The sequence below is a fragment of the Macrosteles quadrilineatus genome, unplaced genomic scaffold, assembly GCF_028750875.1.
Source record: "Macrosteles quadrilineatus isolate MER2022 unplaced genomic scaffold, UCM_ALF_1.0 Scaffold_6__1_contigs__length_79288215, whole genome shotgun sequence".
Lineage (NCBI taxonomy): Eukaryota > Metazoa > Arthropoda > Insecta > Hemiptera > Cicadellidae > Macrosteles > Macrosteles quadrilineatus.
This window is the reverse complement of record NW_026542599.1, coordinates 23,699,545-23,725,161: the sequence shown is the minus strand read 5'-3', so window position 1 is coordinate 23,725,161 and position 25,617 is coordinate 23,699,545. Positions and strand designations below refer to the sequence as shown.

The window sequence follows — 25,617 nt, the reverse complement described above, 5'->3', positions numbered from 1 at the left end:
GTGACCTTTGCGTTGATTCCTATTGATGATGTGATAGTTGTATATTTGATGTTGTAACCCATGCATTGATTGTTATTGATGATGATATAATTGTAGGCCTTTGTTTGATGATGTGATTGGGGACCTAGTGACCCAATCATTGATTCCTATTGATGATGATATTGATATAATTGAACATTTTGCAACGTGACTGGTGACCTATTGACCTATACATTGATTCTTATTGATGATAGTTGTATATTTGGAGTGGTGATTGGTGACCTAGTGACCTATGCATCCATCGATGATTATATAATTGTATGGTTGATGTTGTGACTAGTGACCTAGTGACCTATACATTGATTCCACTGATTTACCATTGAGCTACTGCCACTTTTTATGGAATTTTTGATTACTTCTAAAATAACGATATAATCAAATGATAAATAAGCTTACACGATTTTATTAAATCGCAAATAAACTTACCTTTTGGTTTTATAAAATGTTATATCTGATTTGTGCAATAAGAGGTGTTCGACTGTGTAAGGTAATGCGCTCATCACTAGGGCATCAAGTTACTTTTTTTGACACGAATTCAAGTTTTACGACCAATTCGAAGCCGACGTTTGAAAATAAATTGGGTCAAACATTTCTACCCTGTGTGATGAACAGTATTTTTCATTATACTGCGCTATTATTTCAGCCAACTAACTTACAAAACGATATTTAATTAACATTGTTTACCTTTCTAAATTAGTTTCTCAAATAATTTCCGTTTTGTTTTGACAAATAGTGTACACTGACAGCTGTTATTAGGGAGTAAATTCATTTAATGAAAATTTTCATTTAAATTCGTTTAAATACTAACTTATGTCTAACTTGTTAATGCCTGTAGATCAGGCCTACTACAGCAAACTCCAAATAAATACCAAAAATACTCTGCAATTATTATATTAAATCAAATTACGTCAATAAATGACGATTTTGTATTTAAACATATAACCTGACACGGTGATCAACACAAGATCATGTTAATAACGATGCAATGATAGTTTTATAAACCGATCATGTTTTCTTTTTTTCTGAAAAATCTGTGGACAAATTTTAAATAATAAAAATATTAAGTCCTTGCCCCAACTACAGCTGAATATTTTGAAATAGAAAGAAAAAAGGGCCGATTTAGCCTCGCAACGAATGGATGGAAAACTGCTGTTTCGCTGCAATATGACGAAAATATTCGTTGACGTTTCCACAATAAATAAAGAGAGTTTTTGTCCAAGAGGAGATGTTGCCAAGAGGTTTAATGAGCGTAGCATCGCCTACACGGAGATTATCACATCTTTGCACCAAATCTCTGTGTTGTGCCAAACTGTAGACCGAGAAACAACACTAAACTAAGTTTACATCAGATAAACTGAGGGCTTTTTGGTTTCCATGTTAATCAATGTTCCATTATGGTTTTAACTGAATCGTGATTCTGCAATGGAATCAGCTGTTGTCAAACCATGCGTAGCTGAATCTTTTCCTCCTAGGGCAAAAACAGAATCAGCTGCAAATTTTTGTGACAAAAAATGGTCCTCTCATTTTGCAAAAAAAAAGTTCCGGTTACGAAAAGTGTTATCTCGTCGTAATTAAGCGTTTTTATGTTGATAATGTTACATTTCTTATCTTACTACAATAGATTACATACGTCTACAATGTATCTACATTTAGACACGTTGGATATAAATAACTCAGTAGATTTATATCTAATTTAGTAATATTGCTAGTAATATTATGTTTAATCGAGAATTCTTTGTTTTTTTAATACGTCTAGCTCAATCTTGAAAAACTATCTTTGAATTTTTTAAAGCTATACGAAAACGGGTGTGTGTACCCAAAAATGATTATGCCAAAATCAACATTATTTTTCTTTATCAACCTAATATTATAAAATTTTAACTTTTTAATTTCTAAAAGGGAAATATTTTATTATTTTAGTGATACCCTGAACAGTTGATTCTAAAACACCGAAGTTTACCAGTAGAAACAATTATATTCCATTACTGTTCGTAAGTTTGTAGAAAACATCGCAAACGCAAATGGGAATATTGCAAAAGACAAACAAGAGCAGTTGGAAGTTATTCAGTCCGAATAGAAACTAGAAAAGAGTAATGTTGCAATAAAACAGTTGCTGTAGGTCCATTAATTTTGTTGTGTTCAGAACATTGAGCCATGGCAAGTCTGAGGTTCGTGTAGTAGTGTGCAGGAACATGCCAACTGTGCAGGAACAAATAGAAATTTTTGGCGAATAATTCTTTATCCACCAGAACTTTGCTCTTTATGATTGAATACGGTTTGTCTCATTCGAAGACTAACTGTAAACTTTTTTAATAATTATTTTAGTGTGATATCAGTTATTGAACTGATTTTCTAGTTATCAAGATTGCCAATATTTTTTTATACTTGTTTTTTTACTATCTTTTTTTGTCTGTCATTGGAATTTGTAACGTCTTTTTAATGGAACCATTCCAAACCTTACATGTTACTATGTGTTATATTTTTTTAATATTTAGCATAACTAATTGATAGCCCAATAATTACAAATGACATCTTGGTCTCTTTGCGAATCAAAACATTAAAATACTCCAGGACCTTATTACCTTTTTAAATTACACATCACAGGTGCGCTAGATCTTAAGCTTTAAAATGACATCTCAATCGTAAAAATGGGTTATTTAGGACGGCTAAGAAAGGGATTTAACAGGAAAACCCTTTATTGTTTTTATTAGATAGATAGATAAGTACTGGAATTAAAATAATCTCCATTTACTATCTTCAAGTAAACAACTGCTACAATTGCTAAAAAGGTTACAACTGCTAAACTGCAGAAGAGGGGTATACAAATATAATTTACACTTCAGGATCCAAATTCAATGGTAAAACTGGGGTCTGTTACCCAACTATCTCCTGCTTGCTTTGTACAAGAACTCGATACTTTTACTCTTTCTACAAGTAAATATTGAATTTTATTAGAAAAACAAGGTTTCGCGTTTATGCCCAAATTATGATTCAAATTACAGTTTTAATTTATTGATAAATTTGTAACATTTTACAGCTCAAACGTATCGATATAAAGCAGACAAATAGAGACAAAGCAGAAAACGCGTGAACTGATTAACAAACGAAGAAATATTTCAGAGGAAATATTCTTAAATCCTGTGTTTAGCAAGAGATTTACGACATTACGAAAAGTGTCTGTGCATTCTTTGAATAAGAACTGCCCATTCTTTACATTAAGGTTTCGTCTCAAATGTTTATAAATCATTCTAACAAAAACATTATAACCAGGGCCTTGCACTGTTATAGGCCTACTTGGAGTGGTTAGAGTTTATTTTTTATTAGAAGTTTATTTCAACGCAACACAGTTACCTAACAACAGCTATGATTGAGACTCTTGAGTATATTAGATCATACACTGCGCTAGTTCTGTCCCCTCCTTTCATAACCTTTCATTACGCCTGCATAACAATTCGCGGGTTTTTTGCCAACCTCGCTTTTTGCCGCGATAATGCTTGTTGAAAAGTAAGTGGCTGAATCATTCGTTGTCCTTCTTACCCTCTAGCTGACAAATGTTGTGGGTTTTTACAAAAACTGTTACGACGTTGAACAAATGAGATAAAGACGGTGGATTTCTCTGTTAATTCGTAAGCCAAATTTAAATGCCGCCATGTGCACAGTTAAGAAAACATCATGTATTTGACGTCGCATCAATTTTGCAATGAGTGAAAAAAAAACTTTACATAGAGTAACCTGTTATGTCGTTGAGGTTATTGGGGTATGATGGAACTTGTCTCTTGGCCCTCGGTCGACCTGGGGTTCTAGTTCCAGGTAGATGGTGGGTTCCATCATACAGACTATATTTGCAAGAACGATAATCGATGAATAACTACTGTAGTTTATATATCGATGGAATGGCCAGCGCCCAACCAATGTACTGTGTTTGTAACCTAATAAGCCATTTCCTCCTTTAAAATATTCACGTTACTACTAACACGGTTACTTTTCTCAGACAAACATGGTACATATTCAGTACTTAAATATTCTAGCTAATGGGTTGTAACTCCAAGTTGTATTTTTAAATTATTTATTGGATACGGTGTTTAGAAAATCGTACAATGAAGATTGTGCCTCTCCATATGTGTAGGTGAGTAGGCATCTGTAGTTTCTCTTGTAGCGTATTTCAGAGGCTTCTTTACAGGTTTTAAGTGGCAATGGAAGTCCTAGTTCCTCATGCCAGTAGTGAAGAACTTAGTGAAGTTCTCAGCCAAGCAATACTGCAGAGTACAGAGGAGCAACATATGGAGCAGCCTGTAGATACTTATCTGATGCGTGTTTGCTGCTTGAGACCATGCTTTCATCCGAATCTTCCAGATGATCCAGGGTCTTCGTTCACAGAATCCCTGGGAGTTGGTAGACTTAATCCGATGGCAATGGTTGATCTCCTTGCCATGGGCTGGAAAAATCATACAATGATTAGTACTGTGTACACTTACAATCAACATAAGACATGTTGCATATATACTGTGTACTGTAGTGTTCCTAAATGAAACTATCTTGACGGTCCCGATGCTGGATACCTGGCCACTGACAAATGCACAACTTCCTGATTTGAAGCAGCAAACTCTTGGGTGGAAGCTGTTGAGATTGCCAGCGACCAGAGTCGAAAAATATTATAACTATCTGGATAACTGACGAATTAACCTTTTTTCTACGACGCCGGTACTTAAGTGTCCAATTGGTGTGTCCATTTGGTGTGTGTGATATATCCATTTCTGTCAGTTATCCATTTTGAAGACTGCGTGAAATTATGTTGAGATTTTAAAGTAATTTATAAATGAAGAAACACATAATCTACTTATCTTTTGGTTGTAGCTCTCCTCGGCGTGAAGTCCCAGAAGAGTTTGGAGATCCTCAAGACCAACGACGGGGTTCAGAGTAGATACAGAGTTCCTCTTTGTTTTATCCTTGGAATCGTTCTAGTCATCTTCAGTTGTATCCAATTAGCCTCCTAAAAATATAGAATTGTTACAATAATTTTATATCTGAACTTCCATTATAATGTGGTGTAATACTCAATTGAGATACATGGATGCGTTTTCAGGATACTAAAATCTAGAGTAAAGTCTGGTAAAAAAGGTATTGTTCCTCCTTGGTTCTACAAGAACGATAAAGCGTAAACAAATAGTTATCAGTATTAGCTATACAACCTTACAGGTAAATTATATAACTTACCGAGCAGGGTCTGTATTGCTTTGTTGTTCAGAATGTGAGTCCACGGGCTTTGGAATGATCCATTACTTCAACATCTTGACCGAACCACTCTTGATTTTGTCGTTCGCACCTTTTCTATTTATTTTTCAACTCATCTGACATTTTTCTTTGTCTGCTGTAAACATTTTAGTTCTGAATATAAATTTGTTTTAGTTTCTATGGATACAAAAATAAATTTTGCATTTAAAATTCAATGAACTCTATTCGTTCATTGCTCATTTCGTCATTGTTGTCTGCTGTTTCGTTGGTTAATATAATAATTCTTTTCAAATCTCCTACAATACTAATGTACTATTTCCGTCCTTTTTTTACGCTAATGCATGATGTTTCGATTGTATGTAGTTCAATCGTTCTTTAGTCACTATGGCTCATAAGAAAACAGGTCAACCGACGTTGTTTTTTCTGGATTCCGAACTGATTCAATGTAATCTTATAACTGCATATATTTCCAAATAGCAGAAAGAAGTTAATCATATTTTTCCTACAGACAACTGACAAAGTAGCCTTCCTTGCACTGATTATAGCACAGAAAGTTGCTAATTGCTGCATCTACTTACTTTTGCCGCAGAGGTTTTATTGCCGCACTCCAGTATTCCAAACCAAACAACAAAAAACAGCGTGATTTTATTAGGCATGTAATACGTGTACGCTTGAAAATAAGTTTGCAACAAAAGATATTTTGACCAATTTCGTTCAATGTTTGGATTTAACCTAACCTAATAACTTGTTGTACAGTGTTTGAAAGACTATTTATATGCATTATAATAACTATAGGAAAAAAATAAGTTGTTAAACACGAGTGTTAACTGCCTTTGCCCACTAGTTAAACAAATAACTATTTCCTTCATCAATTTGCCATGGATTATAATCACAAATGTTACAAATTTAAAGTAAACTAAAACTAAAATGGTTTATTATCATAGTAAATAAATATTGTATCCATCATTGTAATTTTGATATTTTAGGGCATAGTACGGGCATGACTATGTTATAATGTGAGTGCAAAAACATTTTCTGCCACATCAAATATTTGCTATTTAGACGAGAACAACGAATTTTCACAACAGGCAATATTCTCTCTCTATCAGGCTCGTTCAATAATGTTCCATTTAACACAGGAATTAAACTCAGCACTCGCTTACATAACTCAATTAGCCACAAAATATAGAAACTAAACAAAGATTAATAAAAAAAAACAGTAAGAGTAGACTGAACCAGTAATTAATCATTTGGTTTGAAACAGAAATCCAAATTTGGAAAGAGACATTAATCCCTATTTTGTAACCCTCAAAATTGTCCTCCGGTACACTGCACTAACCTACAAACTATTCAAAATATTCAATCGAGAAATATGGATGAGTGTTCAGGGTACTGCAATCTAGAGAAAAATCGGGTAAATAAGGTATTGTTCCTCCTTGGTTCTACAAGAACGACAGAGCGTTAACAAATTATTATCAGTATTAGCTATAACGGGCAATTTCTATAACTTACCGAGCAGGGTGGCTATTGGTTTGTTGAAGAGTGTGAGTCCACGGGCTTTAGAATGATCCTTTACTTCAAAATCTTGACCGCACCACTCTTGATTTTGTCGATCGCACATATGTTTTTCAATTAGAAATGTTGGTTTGTTCACTATGAAAAACATTTCCTGCTTATACATTTGTGTTAGTTTCCATAGATACGAAAATAAATGTCTATACCATTCAATGAATCCTCCTTTCGTTGGGTAATAACGATGAATACAGACCTTATCGTTACGTTTCAACTTAATAAATATTTTTTTGATTGTGTTCTTTTGTAAATATTCCTCATAAGAAAACTGGATGAAAAAGAGCCCTTTTGACGGATCTGCACCAAACTTCACTCGAACCATCCTTGAAAGATGCTCAACAATGCCTGAAAGTTTCATTACAATCTGTCGAGCGGTTTCGGAGTCCATAACATATACACATACATACATACATACATAGTTCCTCTTTTATAGATATAAATAGATGTAAAAACAATCAGATTTACTTTCCTACTCTACTTTCTGCTTTCTGTTTCCTCTGCTATAGACATGGAGTGATCTCATAGATCTACATTTACCTATGTTGTAGTACTAGCTGAATAGTTGGCACCTTGGCAATGATCGTGACATTTGACAGGGCATTGGCCACCTCTGCCATTCCTGCAATTAATCTTGTTCCGTCCGATTATTTACATACTATGTTTACAAACTCAGCATTTGGTGTAGTTTTTATTCAATTGTTTTTCATAATTCATGATTTCCGTTCTTTATAATTGACTTGGTATGTGTGTGTAATTCACTTTGGATGAGTGCATCTAAAAATGAAGCGGTCAGTTCAATAACCTTTTAAAATGCTCTGTTACTAAGAACAGCGGTTTTTAGATAAGGTATTTAATACCTGTAAGGTATTTAATTTTTAAACTGTCGATAAAAAATCAAATACGTGTTGTCAAATACGTGTTGTACACATATATGTGTCAAATATGTGTTGTTAAGACAAAATTATCATATGGAGAGATGTATAATTTTCTAATCATTATAGTTCACATTTCCATATAAAAAATTATAAATTTAAATCAATGTAAAAAAAGTGCCACACGTTGTACAGTATTGTCTAAAATAAAGTAAATAAATAAATAAAAAGGCCTTTATTCACAAGCGAGTTTCAATTAACCGCAATTTGGATTTTTACAAGACAAGTTTCTTCAAACTAGAAATAATAAGAATAAAATGTTACCAGTTAACAAAATAAACAAGTTTTTTTATATTTCTGAAGAAAGATTCTACAAATTTGAAAATACACCTTTGAAATTTACTCCTGTCCTAGTAATTTCCGTAGCCAAACAGTTGCCAACAGCTGGTAAGATGGGCAGTAGAACAAACAAGAAACCTTCGTTGAAACGGAAAGAGAAATTTGACTTTATAGAGTTGTTCTCTGTGTTTAATGGGATGTCAACGTTTTGGCACTAGACAGAGTGCGAAAGAAAGTAAGAATCAGCAAGCCAAGCCTGGTCTCCACAGATGTGAGGGTTAAAAACACAATCACATGTGTTTGAAACATCTTGCCAAACACTCTGAGAGTCATCCATCAATATTGATTGTGGGACAAAACTGTCAGTTAACTTGGACAGAGTTGGGAAGTGATATTTCTTTGAACTAAAAAAATTATATAAATATGTACCCCCACCACAGCAAACCTGCAGACTAAGCAAATTTCCATCTACCTGGCTAGAATTCAACTAAATTATTCTCATAAAATTGTCAGATTTATTTACTATTTAAATATCAATAATTTAAATGAGTACTTGGGTTTACCGCTACAGGAAAGACAATAAGGTGTGATTTATTAAAATATTGATAGCTTAGAAAGTAAAAAATTCCAAATTTCATTAAAATATGTCATAGACAAGCACGCTACAATAGTAAATTATTCTCCCTGAGAACAATAAATTTACACTTTGTTGGAATTTTTTCCATAACCGTTAGGCATACAACAACGCTTCAATATACTAAATTATTTGTTTTTATGAGCTCTAAAAAATGGTTTGGAAATAAATTGCAAAATTTTGTTTTTATGTTGAAAATGGGAAAATACCATTTTAATCCCATAAAACCTCCCATAAAACCCCCCATAAACCCCCATTCCCATAGTCCGATAATGCTGGTTCACAAACTTGTTTGAATAAATGTAGGTTTATACCAAATTTTTTCAAAATCGGATCATTTTTGCTCGTGTTATCGTGCCAACGGACACAAACACACACTTATTGAGAGTATTGAGAGTACAGTAATCAGTTTGAATTTCTCAGCATGAGTTGTAAAAGAAAGGGCTTTTATAAACAAGATGAATCGATGAACTACCTGCTGTATCCTTTGGTTTTGTATCATATCATTTAGTGGAAAGAGTTCTTCAGAACAGTAAGGCTTCTCGTGCTAAACAGTGAGTCACCAAACCTTTCTGTTTCCTAGATTTTTATTTCCTTTTTTTATTTACCTTCACATCCTAGGACGCTAGGTTCTAGCCCGGAACTGTTTTACACATTACTTCAGGCTAGTACTAAATGGCCGTGGCATTATCACTTAGATAAAATCCATTGGTGATTGGCAGGATTTGAACCTGGGACCTCAGGGACCGCAGTCTCCCGCTCCACTTGACCAGCTTGCTTCCTTCTGTTTCCTAGATAGGCGGGGACCTACCCACACTTTAAAGGAGTATGGTGATTCGAAGTGCATAGCTAAATGTCAGGACTTTAAGACACATATGTCCCTTTCTAATCATTGAGGTGCATCTAGAAATAAAATAAATCTTAATAAACTAATTTAAGATGTGCGTATCAGCAAACAAAAAGAATAAAATGAATGACACAACATTCTGTTACAGAACATAAGGGACCAAATTACTGCAGCTAGCATTGCAGGGATTCTTCATGAGTGTATTTCTCCTAAATCAGGTAAGATTGTGTTCAACTTGTTCTAATCTCTTTTATGTAAAACTCTTGAATTGCAATGGCTGGAAAAAAGATCTAGTATACTGAGAAATAAATATACTTATGTTTTGTACTTGTGATACATTCTATGTTCCTGTTTATTTCTTATGTATAAGCATAGATAAAACATACTCCCAATCGTTATGGAAAAGCTGAAGCCAATTTTACTGCTAGTTCTGTCGGGTGAACTGAAGAGCCATGTTTTGTTTACAATTCGTTTCTTGCTATTTTAGTCATTTAACACGTTCACTGCTAAAGGAAATTATAAAATCGAATCGTATTGCTAAAAAACTTTATTGTTGTATAACATTCCTTTTTGTGTCCTAATTGAAATACAATATTATATAATACGATCGGAAGTGAATATGACGTCAAAAAGTGACGTCATACTAATGGGTCAGTACTGACCCATCAGAAGCCAGAGTCAGAAAAAAATTGAAATGTCACTAAATACATTATATATGTCATTAAAAATATATGTTCTAAAGATATATGTAGTCATTATCATAAAATAATCAACATAAAATAGTATATCAATTGATTGAAATTGATTATGACTTCATAATGTGACGTCATATACATGGGTCAGTGCTGACCCATTAAGAACCAGAGTAAAAAATATTGAAATATTTAACAAAGATGAAAGATATATTTAAACGATTTGAAATGTTAATATTATTGAAATAAAATAGTTTAAAAATTAATTGAAATTGATTATGACGTCATAACGCACAAAAAAGTAGCACAGCGAGGGGCGTTCACAGTAACATGGGTCAGTACTGACCCACCCGCAGCGAACGTGTTAAAACCTCATTTAACCAAATAAAACTATCTAATCATAAACAATAACTTGTCCACTAGCTATATAACCATAGATTAAAAAATTAGACAGTGTCTATACTCCTTTTATCTATGATATAACCAAAAAGTGAGGCACAAATCATGAGAAACCTACCCTAAAATAATATAAACAAATTGTAAATAAAACACGACTCTGCAGTACACTGGACAGAACTAACAATAAAAATAGCTTTAGCTGTTCCATAAGGATGGGAAATGTACTAAGGGAGTATGTTTTATTTATGGTATAAGCTTCCTAGCTTGTACAGTCTGACCACTGGGCTACTTAACATTATTTGATGAAAAAGCCGTGCATTTCTAAGTATAATGGATCAGAATTTTATGTGACAAATAATTTTCTCATCATACAGAATTGTATGTATTATTTATTTACTGATATCCGCAGAGTGACAATCATCATCAGGACTCTTGTCTGGTTTGCAAAGACTATTCTCCTTCTAGGAAAAAAATATCAAAATATTCTGAATAACGTTCTTTATTATTCATTAAAGAATGAGTGTCATTATAGAATCTGACATTGAAGGGAAAACCAGATTTTGTATTATATACTGCATCAAATACAAAATTTATGTATCTTTTGTCAGGTGGAAGCAGGGGTGCTTCCCTTAGGAGGTTGGTGGATCTAAATGCTACCAACATAATAGTCAAGATGGTCAATCAATGTTCTTCTCCGTCCCAGACTTCCTGTGTTCCAGAGCCTCTCCTTCAGGAACTTATTTTCATCCTGGGACAACTTGCCCAGAAAGGTAGATTCATCACAGATTTGAATTTTTAGGATTTGGTACTGCTTTGTGATTTTGGCGGATGATATTAATTGAACAAGTTTTTATGATTTATCTAGATAGGTAGCTGATTAGTTACAGTGCTCTCTTAGCAATCAAAGTTTGCCAGTCTGATTGATTTAATTTGATAAATTCTCCTGACTGTTGGTAACAAAACAGCACAAGGCATTTTATCTTATTCTTTACTCAGCGACTCAGCACTCGTGGTTGCAGGCATGATATAGGCGATATTTATATTTACTTATGGGGCAGATCCATATACCCTCAAATCAACTTAGTTTCCCCCCCAACAAATCTTGTGATGAAGCGAATGAAAGTTTGTTGTAGCCATGATACCTGTTGGGATAGCTATACTTAAGTTGTTGAAGATTTGTTATTCATAATTTCTATAAAAAAAAATATTTTTCAGATAGCAAGTTCTCGCTGAAGGTTCGGCTGCTGAACAGTGTCAAAACATTCCACTACTTGTTAAGGATTCACTACCACAATCACAACAAGATGTTGGTGCCTGTCCTCATCATTGTGAAGACTCTAGCAAGAAACGGTGGGTTCTGGTTGGTACCGTTCACCATAGAATTCCCGTCATGAAATAGACATTCCATTCCAATGAGAGTGGAAAGGAACTTAGTTCAATTAAACTACTACTACCTACAGAGTGACTCTTTTTGACCCGAGCCAAAGTTTCAATGAAGTAAATGAGTGAGGGTTGAAAGACAAATTGCCTGTGTGATGAACTATATTTTTGTCATACTGCACTATTATTTAAGCAATCCAGGTTACAAAACAAAAATACTTTTCATATAAAGATAACCTCTTTAAACATCGTTCAACTTGTTTTGCTTTTTGCTTATGCAAAAAGGCAGATGTTTAGTAAGTTATTCAATCTTTTCGTCTATTACGATTGTGTTAGTGTTAGTGTACATGATACCATCAATGTGTCAAACTATTGACAATAATACAACAATAAGCTTTTAGTGATTAAACAATCAACAACAGCTGATTTTTATTCCCTAGCGAGAAAAAGAGTTACTTTAGACTCACGATGCATGTAATACAGTATGTTACAGTATAACAAAAACACAATTATGCTCATTTTGAATAAAACATCCACTTCAATCGTTTGGAATAGGAAAAGCATTGTTTGAGACTGATTAAGTCTTGCTTGGGATAGGAAAAGTAATGTTATGGACATGCAAAGTCCACTGGAATTAAAATTAAATTAATGATTTTTTCTGAATGTCTATGATGATAACTGACTATTTTCTAATACAAAGTGATGAAAAAATCTTGGTAGAATGTATTTTATGATAGTATTTTTTTTAAATTGAAATCCACACACTCGTAATAGTGCCCTATTTAACATTGCAGCAAACACCACTGCCTTGCTGGTAAAGGACGGCATTGCCACCACGATGGAAAAAGCTCTCGTCCAGATCGGGTTTTCTCCCAGCATTCGTCTACGGCTTCTGCTCAACGTGCTCAATTATCTGACAAAAAATAGTGAGTTTGCAAAGAAAATAGGGTCAGGAATTACCGTGATTAGGTATCGTACATAAAATGTTTTAGTTGCGGCCCTCTCTATCTTGTATACTCCATGAAACCTAGATTCTTACTCTTGGTAAGAAATGCTAGTCTCAAATGTTATCATTATTGAGAGTACAGTTGTTTTATTGTTTGTTTGCAGATGTATATTAGCAAACAAGTTTCTTATTCGATGTATATTTTTTGAGAAGGGTGGTGTTTTTTGTGAGGGGTGTGTTTGATAGTGGGTAGTTATTTTTAGTGAGAAGGAAAAGATGCCCAACTAACTCGCTTAGGGCCTTTTTCACACAGAACAGACGTCGGGCGGAGACGTGGCAAAAACATATGTCCCTTCCTCGCCTCTCCATATAAACAAATTGGTCAATGCACACACAAGTGACGTGGCGCGGGCGGCTGCTCTCCTGCTACCGCCACTTCGCTTCGGCGTCCCTCATGGCGTATCGGAAGTGGCATGTCCGTAGCGCGCCCGTTGTTCGGACTGCAAATATTGTACTTACCAACCTTGTTTGTTGTTTTGTGTTTAGAGTAATTGTGAGTTGTTTCTTGTTCTGTTCACTATGCGAGACGACATTGAATTCTATCACAGATTTTGTGAGGAAGTTGAAAAATTCCTTTGTTTGTACAATCACAGTCGTACAAACTAACTAATCGACACAGTCGATAGACATAAATAACTAACAGAAATAAGCAAAAATCAAAGTTTCTATCTAGTCTACATACAAGTTTTCTCGCCACTGTACCGTCCCTTCTGTGTGCATTGTACACGCCACGTCTCTGCCATGTCCGTGCTTCGTCCATGCCACGTCTCTGCCTGACGTCCGTTCTGTGTGAATTGGGCCTAAGAAAATACTTGCAGACAGTTGATGCACACAACATAATTAAGTTGAAGTTACACTCCAGCAAGATTGCTCCTTCAAATTATTCTGCTCATTCGACTTCGCCCTTTTAAAGAAGCTCTCTGTGAGAATCAAAAATATTGAGTTGATTGTGTTGTCAACTTGTGTGCTATAAACTGACTAGAACTATTTCCTTGTGGGAGTTGGTTCTGATTGGCTACTCTTCCCTTCCTTAGTAAATTTCAATTTAATGTCATCTAATTAAAAGCACCCTGTTATTTTCTTTCTGGGAGCGAGCTGGTCTAGTCGTAGAGTGCAAGATTTTGGTCCTGAGGTTCCAAGTTTGAATCCCGCCAACCATTAGTGGGTTTCGCTATGCGATAACTCTGTTGTAGCCTATAGTAATGTGTCAAACGGTTCCTTGGACCCTAACATCCTATGATGTGTCAGTAGGACAAACTTATCCTTTCTTCTGTTTCTCAGACAGATTCTGCGCGTGGATGGTGCGCACTGGTCTGGTCCAGATGATGGTGAAGATGTTTGAGAGGTGGGAGAGATACGATGGCAAAATGAGAATCAAGATATGTAATTACACACTGCTTACTTTACAACATGTCTGTACTACAAGTAAGTGTTGGTTGTAGAATAAGTAAAAACTTTAATGGGTTTTGACCACTTTCCCTTAAGCGTCTTTGGATTGATTACATTGAAAAATGCTCTACTGACGTGAATATAAGAAAAAAATCTTTTTATAACTTAGGGTACGAAGCCATACTTTATGATGGGAACCTCTAAAACATGTACTATAGTTCGGCCGCTTAGAAAGCGACCTCCTCTAGCATTGGTTTAGCATTAGCGCGCAGGTCGTTTTCTAAGCGGCCGAACTATACCTTGGTTTTTGTGTGTCCAAAGTTAGTTTCTTGTACAGCGAAGGGTATAAGTTTCAAGAGATATTTGCAGTAATTGCCTAAACAGTTTGAAATCATAACTTGTATAGGTCGGCCATTTTTAGATAGTGACCTGCGCCCTAATGCTAACCAATGCTAGAGGAGGTTGCTTTCTAAGCGACCGAGCTGTAGGAAACTTGTTATAATGTAATTTTTAATATGATGAATATTAGTACTGTTACTATTTTTACCCTTTTCTTTGATAATACGGCTGAATATTTTTTCATTTTTATAATACTATCAATTATATTTTACCTTAAATAATACTGATTTTATGTTAGCTCATAATGTATTAAGCAGGTATAGAATCCTTATAATTCAGGTAAAGCCAAAAGGTTTTTTTTATATGAATACAACAATAACGTAATGAAACTGATTTATATTACCTTTGAAGTGCATTTGAGCCAAATGATTTTTATTTTGGCATTAGGTCATAGCTAGATTATCAAATAAATTGGACTAAATCAAATAATTTGAATGCCAAAAGAAGTGAAAACAGTGGTTGTTAGAAAGCCAAATATGTCAATGTTGCAATCTCTGGTTTTTTAGCTCTGACAAGTTATTCGGTACCTCATTTTAGCGTGACTTTTGGCAGTCAACTTGGTTTAGAATTGGTTCTATATTAATAATATTATTCAATAATTGTGCAAGGTTAAAATATTGAGGCATATTAGTTGTTAGTGAAAAAGTGTAAGACACAGAACTATCACAGGTTGGTCTTGCAGTCTTTCAGCTAAGTGGTGAGAATATCTCCTCAAGGTAAAATCCCTCCTCTGTTTATGAATTTCTGTTTATGATTTCCTATCAGCATTTCCTTTTATTATGTTATCCATTTCTTTCATGGTCTTTGAACTCTTCTCTTTCCAACATTCACTCCCTCCTAAACTTGCCGTTGATGTTTTTCTTTTAACATTATAGTTTTTTTTTATTACGTCTTCCATTTATTTTTAGGTCTCCAGCTCTCCTATTTACAACAATGTCTCCCTCTAGCCAGATTTTAACTGCTCCATTCACCCTTTTACAAGCCAAAACAACCTTAATCAATTCTGATTTCATTTAATATTGTTTTGTTAAGCCCAAATGTAGTTTAATATCTTTGTTTCTGATTCTGAATCATCTTGTTTACTGCACAGATCTTCTCAGGAATTGGAAGGTGGAAATTCACACTTTTTCACATTCTCAAAGAACAGTTGTTTATCCCAGAAAAATTCTTAGCAGTATTTTTTGCCTCAAGTTATTTCAGCAATTCAATGGAAGAACAATGACCTTTTACAAATTATTAGATGTAGAACATCCTCCATTAGAAGCCATAAACTGAATTCTTAGTATTACAGAGGCAGGTCGTAATGCGATCCGAGGCTGTAACGGACACTCGGTGCTGTACAAGTTCTGTCTGTGGTGTCCGGACGAGAAGATGTACGACGGGCTGATGACAAGGGTTTGCAGCATCGTCAGCATGTGCATGGAGCGTCGGGAACTTCCGTTAGCATCGTTACAGAGTCCAGCACAGTTTCAGCTGCCAGCCGACACTGGTACAATGCACAAAGTTGAGCTAATGTTACAATAATAATGTTACAAATATAAACTCTAAATTATCGATTGGGAGTGGAAACTCGGTTTTACAACTTTTTATGAATCTGAAGTTGTTGGGTATTTATTGAAAATTGAGGTACCAAACCTTTTTAGTATTAAAAAATATCCTGCTAATATTATAAATGTGAAAGTATGGATGTTTGTGTGTAACTCTGAAGTTCCATCACGTGAAAACTGGACCGATTGAGCTGAACGTTTGCAGAGAGGTACTTGATAGTCTTGAGAAACACATAGGCATTATCAAGTTGTAAAAATCCTATAGGGCTATGCCCCACGGGGGTTCAAAATTCCCATGTTAATCTCATGAGTATTACTATTTACTAGGAATTAAAGAATTTTGCCATCTGTTTTAAATAAATAAGTTGGTTCTATGATATTTAATAGCATTAAAAGGTTAGTAGTTGCTGTTTCAATCCTGTGGAAAGTCAGCAACTTTTTGATGGTTTAACATTGGACCCCAGCATCCTTGATCATTTGGTGTTTAGTTAATGGCTGAAAAAACAGCTGATCTTGGTCAGTAACAAAGCTACAACTAGATCTTTTCAATTTATTTTACACTTTTTTACACAATTGATTCATTTAGTTAAATTCTGTTACAAAGTAACACTTCTTAAAAAAGTAATTAAGTGGAGTAATTCAAAATTAAAAGTGATAGTGTGTAAAGCATGCTACAACAGTAGTGTTATGTCACAGTGGTGTCGGACCGAGAGCTTGAGAGTGACGACAGCGGGGGAGATGAGAGCGGAGACGAGGGCAGAGATGATGATTTTGACGACAGGGACTTGAGTACTCAGAACTGTGGTCTACCACCAACCACCCAGCGGGACCTTGCAGACTTGAAAATGTCAGTAACAATTCAAATCCATCACTACAGTAATGTACGGCAAACCAAACTCAACCCAACCTATTCCTTAATATTACCTGCCAAGATTTTGTTTATACACCCTGCACATGCTGTTTTCGTTTTAACATTATTTATGATCCTGCAAATGACACTAGTGGTATAACTATTTTCAGTAACTAAACAGTACATCACCTTTTCCATTTGCTTTATTTGCAGATGTTGATGTTAATTTTCATTGTAACTGAGTGGTTAGTGGTTGCCGTCAAATCTGAAGGTTGCTGGTTCGATTCAAAGAAAGATGCCATTATTCATTGGACTATCAATCAATGGTGCTTACTGAAAAAAAGGTCGATGTTATCACTAAAGTGGGGTTTTCCTAGGCGCGGAACAAAGAGTCCGGAGAAGCAATTTTCCGTTTGCCCAGTGAATGTCTGCTCGGGTTCTAAGAAAACAGAACCCAAGGAGCGGACTATGCTCTCCGCGCTTTGACCTCTGGTTCCACACCTAGGAAAACTCAGCTTAACAAGACCAGGGTTAAGTTTGTAAGCAATAAACTCTTTTAGTAAGCAACAATATCATCACATTGGTTGTTTTGATTGTTCAGGTATGATGAGTTCTGGTGTGAAATGGGCGCGCAAGATTCTCCCCCCAGCAGCCCTCTGGCAGCAAACCTGCCTACCACTCTGCTCTCCTCTTATGTGTTCGCATCTTCAGCACATATCTGCAGGTAAACTATCACTATTTCATTTTGCTGTCATGTTGCTGAACCAATATATCAATTTTGTTATTATAATGTTATCACTATATTGATTCATCGTAAAGTTACTGTATCACTATAAAACTGATTCATGTTTCTGTATGTGGCTGGTTGTCTTATAGCTGTATCATTATATCCTCTATTTATATGGATTAAACTTGATAAAACAAAACCTTTTGTCTGAATTTGTATCCTGAAATACTTGTAGTTTAAATAATATGAGCAGCAAAACTGTCCTAAATTGTAGTGCTTTAAATTAATTACCAACATGAAGAATTTATTATGTTTTGATAAGATACCCTAAACCCTTTCATAAATTTATAGCTTCCTTCTCAAATTTGGTTGAGAATGAAACCGAGACATACTCTTGAACAATTTTAATTTTAAATCCAAAACTTAGGCGAGTTTCCAAAGAAGTCCTTTCCCGCCAGTTTATTTCTCACTACATACACACCACAGGCTCTACCTCTGATTTCTTACCTTCATACAATAAGTTTATCAGAACTTTGTGTATTTTTAAATAAGATGTTGTCTTAAGACTATGTATTAAAAGTTAAACCCATAGAATGAGACAGTCACTAGTAAGCTTGTCTATTCCAACAGGTTCTCAGATTCAGACGACGTTAATCTTCTAATGTTGTCAGATGACTGTACACGTTGTCCTCAAATTAACTCTAAGGTACGTAAACTGTATTAGAATGCTATATGAAGTGTCATAAAATTAAATGTTATCTTTGACATGGTAAACCCACATCAATGCTTATATGGTCTGACATTACCTTTGGTGGGAAAATTTGATCATAATTAAGATACTTTCTTTTCTTTTGAACGTAGCAAATTCGAGTTTGAGACACTACGACAGGATTCGTAATATTTCAAGGAAAAGGGATTTTTTGGAAAGTAGTCCTAAAATACACGTAGATGCTACCAAGGTCCCTCAATAGAACCAATAACTTTATCCAATAAGTTTATTACTTTTTCAGCAGCACATCAAAAAGTGGTTTATGTCTTGCAGAGTGTGACGTTTTCGGCACTAAGATTCATCAAACCGGATGCGACAGGTCGCACTGTCTACTGTCACGTTGCTTCCCGTGTGCGACCAGTGCTGCCGTTTGTGAAGGTCGCGTATCCTGACCTGGTAGCGGCTGAGAGTGTCGCGTACGACGAACCACTCAACACCAAGGACCGTAGGACTTGTCGGTTTGTCAACTCCATATATCTCCATTATAGAGCTTGTAATACAGGCCGTTAGGAAAAAAAAAACTCCCTATTTTTCAAAGACAATATTGACCAGGGTTGCCACCCATCCTGATTCTGCCAGGACAGTCCCAATTTTGGTTGCTTATGCCCGTATTTAAGTCTATGTTAATCTAGGGGTGAAGGGTCCCGATTTTTCCCTAACCTAAGGTGGCAACCCTGATATTGACCGTTACCATTTTCCTGATTTGGTGCCTCTTACTTAGACTTGGCCATACGTTCAATTTTGTAACCCTTTTGAAACTGCTTTTACAATCAGGTTCTCTCCTCTCCTGGAGGATAGTTTGAAACAAAATTGCAAACATTTACTTTATTGAATAGATTGTGTAAATACATAGGTATCTTTTCCTATAGTCCATCTCTTTCCAAGTTCTACTTATATATCATCTGTGTTTTGTAGAGCAAAACTTTTAACGAGTGTGGAGCGGGGACTGAGACAGGAGAATGCCACCAAAGAAGTTTGTTATGACTTGGATCAGCTGTTGGCAAATCCTTCCAGCAAAGTCGTCAGGTACGGTTTCATCATTAAACGTTTAATTACATAGGGAGAGTTTTCAAGTTACTAAAAAGCAACATTGTTGAAAAGTACGACATACTACTCCGGATACCTTTGATATCGAGACTAATCCTACCTCTGCATAAGCAATTAATTGTAATAATGTTCCAAAATGATTATCATGACAGAAAAGCAATGAAGTGATAAATGTCAGTTTGTGTTATGAAGATTGAACGTTTCATAGTGGATAGGCCTATACTAATTTGTCAACTGTCTAATCTTTTATTTTTCATCAACACTTTCATTTTCTGTAAGACTACAGTGCTCACCCTCAAATATGAAGGTTGTTGGTTTGTTTGCAAAAGAGATTGATTTTGAGGCTAGATGCAATTTGTCATTGGACGATAAAAACAAGACTGTTTAACTATTCCATTAGTCATAAAAAATCCTAATTATGCTTATTGTTTTGGTAAAAAAAGTAACACAAATGTTAGATATTAAGGAAATTAAAAATATCAATAAGTTTATTTAGATGTTCAGTTTAGTAAAGAAAATTGAGTTATCTAGAGATAAGATATTTTTACGAGCTGACACACCAGGGTCAGTATTCTAAGTCAAAAATGAGTGAATTAGATGACGGCTTTGTTACTGGCTAAGATATACTGGCTGGTTTTTTGTTGTTATCATTTATTGTTTCAAACACAAGTCAAAAGAAGTATTTTTTCTGTTTTTCAGAGACCTTGGAAATTCTGATGAACAACGAGTTGGCACAAAGGAGTTCAACCATTCCAGGCTTGTGTTCGAGTCTAGGTTTGAAAGTGGCAATCTCCGTAAAGCGATACAGGTGTGTGATTACTGGCGATTTAACAATAACCGTGTTTCCTGGGAACGATAAAAAAGCTCTGATGTTTTGGGCACTTTTGAAATTATGAAATGGCCTTTCTCGTTTAAGATAGGGAGAAGCCTTTTAACCCCTGAAATTATGAAATAGCCACAAATACCAGACATGGCTACAGGACTAGAGAAAATACATTTTTTTGTAGTTTAACTTTTCATCCACTCAGTCTTTAAACTTTAAAATTTACTGATAATAAAAAATAAAATATAGTCATTACGTGATATTTCCATATTTGTGAAAATTTGTGTTTTAAATTTGTTTGAACACTTTTCGAATTTGTTCCTAGTTAAATTCTAACTTTTTTTTAGAAAAAATTGAATTGAGTCCTAGATTATTTCTTTAAGTATATTCACGTGATTCACTACTTATGTCAAATAAATATGTTTACTAAGATGACATTAACCGCAACCAAGTTTGTTTCAGATTGGGCCAAGGGAGTATGATCTCATATTATCACCTGACGTAAACTCTACTGAACATTGTACCTGGTTTTATTTTGAGGTAATTTAACAACTGTTTATATTCTTTTGGTTATCTTGAGTCGGTGTTAAGCTCACCTTTTTCAAAAATATTCCATGTCAAATTCAGGAATGTATATGGATAGTTAAGTTGAGTACTTGTAGGGAAGCTGAAAAGTTAAATACTATACTATCGCCCTATGATTTAATGGGTTGGCTTTTCCTACCAGAATTAGCTTGTGTTGTTCAGAATAAAGGTGCCTGTATATAGTGCTGTGTATTATGTTTGTGTTTTATCACATCCAGACATGTCTCAATTAATGGTGGATGGAATGAACAGTAAAAATCCCTAATTTTAAAGTTTCTCCCTGCATTCAATGTGGCAGTTATAGCGTTAATATCACTGTCACTTTTTGAGTCAGCAAAGCCAACTGTAAGCCAACGCAAGATGAGTGTAGAGTGAAGTGAGATAACCCTTGTTGCTTCATTACAGCTTGTGACATCGATGCTGGGACTTGGCCAATCGCTACTAGTACCTATTTCAAATACATTATGTCCCGTCATGCGGGTTGCATCAACTGTCCTCGCGACCCATATGAAGGCGCTCAAGTACATAATACAAGGGGAGTCAACCCCATGAGGTAGCGGAAATGTTTGCGGTCCGGTCTTTTCCCTGCCTCCACCCTCCTCCCGCCTACACTCCCCGCGCTATGTCAAGTGCCAGCCTAGATGTCTTGAGCTGTACTGACTAAGAGCAGCTGTATATAGACAGGCCCAGCCATTGAAAGCCTAATGGTCAAGAACAGATAAAGCCATGCAACCACCAAAAAGCTTATGACTTAAGTTCCAATTTATTTGTAATTTAAACTTATTTTTCTCTCTGACTTTTCACTGACCCCCTCCCCCCTCCTACCCACCATAGACTTCAGATTAAGTTTTATTCCACCCAAAGACAGTTTAATTTATAAGATGTGGTTTTTTGAATGGTTTATTCTACTAATCATAGTTTCTTCTGCAGGTTTCTAATATGGATGCTGGTGCACCTTATGTGTTCAATATAATAAACTGTGAGAAGGCCAATAGTCAGTTCAACTACGGCATGAAGCCTATATTGTTCTCAGTCAAGGAAGCAATGTTAGGTAAGGAGTAACTTAGGATTTGATTTAATTTGGGTGAAAATACTGAAGAACTCGATAATCAAGAGATTTTTTTTCTTTTATGTTGGCAGCCTCTTTAAATTTCACTTTTGCCTGTCCACATTGGTGTCAAAGGCAAGGAAAGTACGAGCAAAGCAAGGGGTGAACTTGTACTGTATCGGAAAAATGAACTTTATATATAGATACTCCGAATATTGACTCAAATCCAGGACAATGTTGTTTCAGTTTCACCATCTCTCATGCTACAAACTGAGTCACTGATTCAAAAATTTACTAATAATCATGTAGATTCCTTGGGGCATTAAGAAAACAATTTGAAATGTTATTTTTGACAATTGTGTGTTACCAATTTATAAAGTAGAGATAAGATTTTTAAGCTTTACTATCAGTTTTCTAAAATATCCGTGGTAAAATGAAACAAATAAATCCCTTTACATAGCTTGAGATCCATGTTACATTTAGTACTGTGATTGTATAATCTACACCATAAAATTCTTGATTCTGTTATTGTATTTGCTAAAAAATATTGCTGTAACCTTCTAAACAAGAAAAAAAATAAAAATGAAATTATTGAGTACATCAATTTGCAACGGTTTATTGTCATATTTACAGCTTGAAGAAAACAAGCTAATCTAAAAGTAGAAGATAGGCTTCTACGGTGAAAGTATCAAACGTTACTCTTCAGGAGATGACTCATCGTTGATCTATTGAAAATTTTTTGATGCGGTGTTACGATCCATTCTTTGAGCAATCAAGGATATATATGACTCCAATTTTCTCAATATGTATTTCTTGTCAGGCCGAGGTGGCTGGGTGCGGACTGGCTCGGACATCTGTTACTTCCGCAACGCATTCCCCTGCGGCGGCAAGAAACGGACCTATCTCTCGCTCACTTTCACAGTCAAGTTCCCTTACAACATGGACGTCTGCTATCTGGCGTATCACTACCCTTACACATACTCCCAGCTACTGGTGAGCTGTGTGTGTTTGTCTCAGTGTTTAGAGGGAGTTCCAGTAATAGGGATGCTTTAAGAAGAACGAGAGGGAGATAGTAAAATCAAATCATATCCTGTTTTCACGGAACCCCGTGGAATAATCAATACGTTGTATACCACACAAATTGTTTGGATTTATTAGGCTTATGGATCATATACTATTTATTTGTGGTTTATATATTATTTATTTTATATTTGTATATTTTTTACAAAACCTTTAACTATTGGATACAACTAAGGCAGACATCCCATCAATATGGACCAACTGTCGTCAATTTTTGCAATAAAAAATAACACAGTTCTGTGAGCTAGTCACAGAATGTGCAAGTGTCTAAAATTGTATTTTGTACCATGTTTGATGTTACTGAGATAGTTATGTTTAAAGGTGCTATAGCTTACACTAAGTCGTCCTATTAGTTTGGTTATGAAGTCCGAATTTTGACAGTAATCAGTACAATCAGTACATCACCACAATCTGTCCGTGGCTCACTTGAAGTATGTCCATTTTGACTTGAAAACAGGTGACATTTTTATCATGGGAATGGAATGAGTGTGTCCATTTTGACTTGAAAACAGGTGACATTTTTTCATTTTTATCATGGGAATGGAATGAGTGTGTCCATTTTGACTTGAAAACAGGTGACATTTTTATCATGGGAATGGAATGTGTAGTTTTATCAGTAGTCAAAGGTGAAACTGTCCACTTTCAAATCATTGCATCTTGCCAAAGGAAAAAAGGGTCCAATACAATCTGCATACCGATTGTTAGGTTTGCCAGTGCTTTGTGTGTTTTGCCGCTAAGGTTGTATTTTCCGCAGAGCAAGCTGTGGGGCTGGAGCCAGACGGTGTGTCGTGAGTCGGTCTATTTGCGAGCGGAAAGTCTGTGTCAGACGCTCAACTTCAACGAGACTCCTGTCGTTACCATTACGGCCCCGTCTTCCTACCGTAACCCGATACAGGTGAGGGAGGCACTGCTTTTACCGAACTTAAGGTAGTAGAGTAAGAAGACTGGACTATATAACTTGGATGGCTACAATCTGTGTGGTACTATGTTTGGGTTGTGATGCTAAAATAATTAAGCAATAATTAGGAAATTTGTGAAAATAGTTAATCGAGTTCTAATCATAAAGGCTGTGTTTATTGCATTGTATTACTTTTTTTGTACGTTGAGCTGCCGACTCTACATTTACTATTTTTTTGTTTTTGTTCTCGGACTACCCTCCCTACATGCCATCCTGATTGACATAACCTTTACCTCCCTTGAATGTAATGTTTTCTCTGTCAGGACAGGGAGGTGATATTCCTGACTGCCCGTGTACACCCTGGAGAGTGCAACTCCTCTTGGATCATGGAGGGAGTGCTACAATACCTACTGAGTGACTCCCTCCCCGTGGTCCGGGCTCGGGACCAATATGTGTTCAAGGTAGTGCCCATGCTCAACCCCGAAGGTGTCATCAACGGATGGTAAGTCCAACATTGTTATATACTTCTGTTATACTCCGTTCACAAAATTTAGGCGGTTTGAGGGAAAGCGATTCCATCCCCTCCACTTCACCTTATCTATGAAACGACAGATATGATCAGCTGATGTATACATTAAGCTAAAAAAAGTAGATAAAACCCCAGGAAACCTTCTTCTTCAACTGCCTAAAATTTGTGAACAGACTATAGTGTGCGTTGTTGATTGTGTTTCATTTTTATGTCTCTAATGTAAGAGGATGGAATGTGGAGATGTGAAATGTGTACTTAATTTGTATCAAGTAGAGTGTAGATTATTAGAAGCCTAGAACAGAGAAGTAAGGTACTAATAGTACACTTAAGTGGTGCCTGCACTAGTGCTTGTATCTAGGGATAATTTCAACACCGCCCCTCTCCCTCATGTACTACAACACTCACAGTGGAGGAATACCCAGCCCCTTGTACTATAGGGATTTCTGCACAGTGCTCCCCTGTGTGTGGTACTAGTGCTCTCCACAACATAATAAAGATGAAAGTGCCCTTAATCGAGTTTCCTCTGTACCTTACTTCTGTGTGAGCCTAGACAGTTTCGGCTATCCAAAAGGTAGGATGGAACAAATCTCAAAAAAATTACTTACCAATCCTAAGTTTAGTAAGTGTGCTTCAGTGCAGCTCTGGTGTAACCTACAAGAATAAACTCCCATATTCCGTTGCTGTGCACACCATTTCCAATAAGTTGCCTATGGACAATGGGCATTCCTCTGGGACAGTTTGTATGCTGTTTTGTTGTGTTGTTTGTCTCTAACTGACCTTAGCATTTAAACGTAAATGTATAGTGTATAGACTTTCTGAAATTACTTGTACTATCTAGCAACTGAAAATGTGATGACAAATTTAGCCCTCGCCTTTTTTATGTTTTTGAGTAGGTGTACAAACGCCACAGTGAA

The 25,617-nt window shown here is 35.7% G+C and overlaps 1 protein-coding gene across 1 annotated transcript in view; it reads left to right on the top strand.

Annotated features, from left to right (window-relative positions):
• The window catches only part of LOC128997390 (cytosolic carboxypeptidase 1-like), an 88,674-nt gene that overhangs the window by 21,744 nt on the left and 41,313 nt on the right, over positions 1-25,617 (top strand). The window contains exons 4-20 of the mRNA XM_054423026.1: positions 9,684-9,753; positions 11,235-11,396; positions 11,842-11,976; positions 12,801-12,932; positions 14,294-14,437; positions 16,092-16,289; positions 17,044-17,194; positions 17,799-17,921; positions 18,555-18,630; positions 18,967-19,151; positions 19,609-19,719; positions 20,440-20,548; positions 21,026-21,103; positions 22,079-22,199; positions 23,017-23,189; positions 24,031-24,171; positions 24,498-24,676. Coding sequence (XP_054279001.1) covers positions 9,684-9,753; positions 11,235-11,396; positions 11,842-11,976; positions 12,801-12,932; positions 14,294-14,437; positions 16,092-16,289; positions 17,044-17,194; positions 17,799-17,921; positions 18,555-18,630; positions 18,967-19,151; positions 19,609-19,719; positions 20,440-20,548; positions 21,026-21,103; positions 22,079-22,199; positions 23,017-23,189; positions 24,031-24,171; positions 24,498-24,676 — 2,288 coding nt within the window. The remainder of the gene's footprint in view (positions 1-9,683; positions 9,754-11,234; positions 11,397-11,841; positions 11,977-12,800; positions 12,933-14,293; positions 14,438-16,091; positions 16,290-17,043; positions 17,195-17,798; positions 17,922-18,554; positions 18,631-18,966; positions 19,152-19,608; positions 19,720-20,439; positions 20,549-21,025; positions 21,104-22,078; positions 22,200-23,016; positions 23,190-24,030; positions 24,172-24,497; positions 24,677-25,617) is intronic.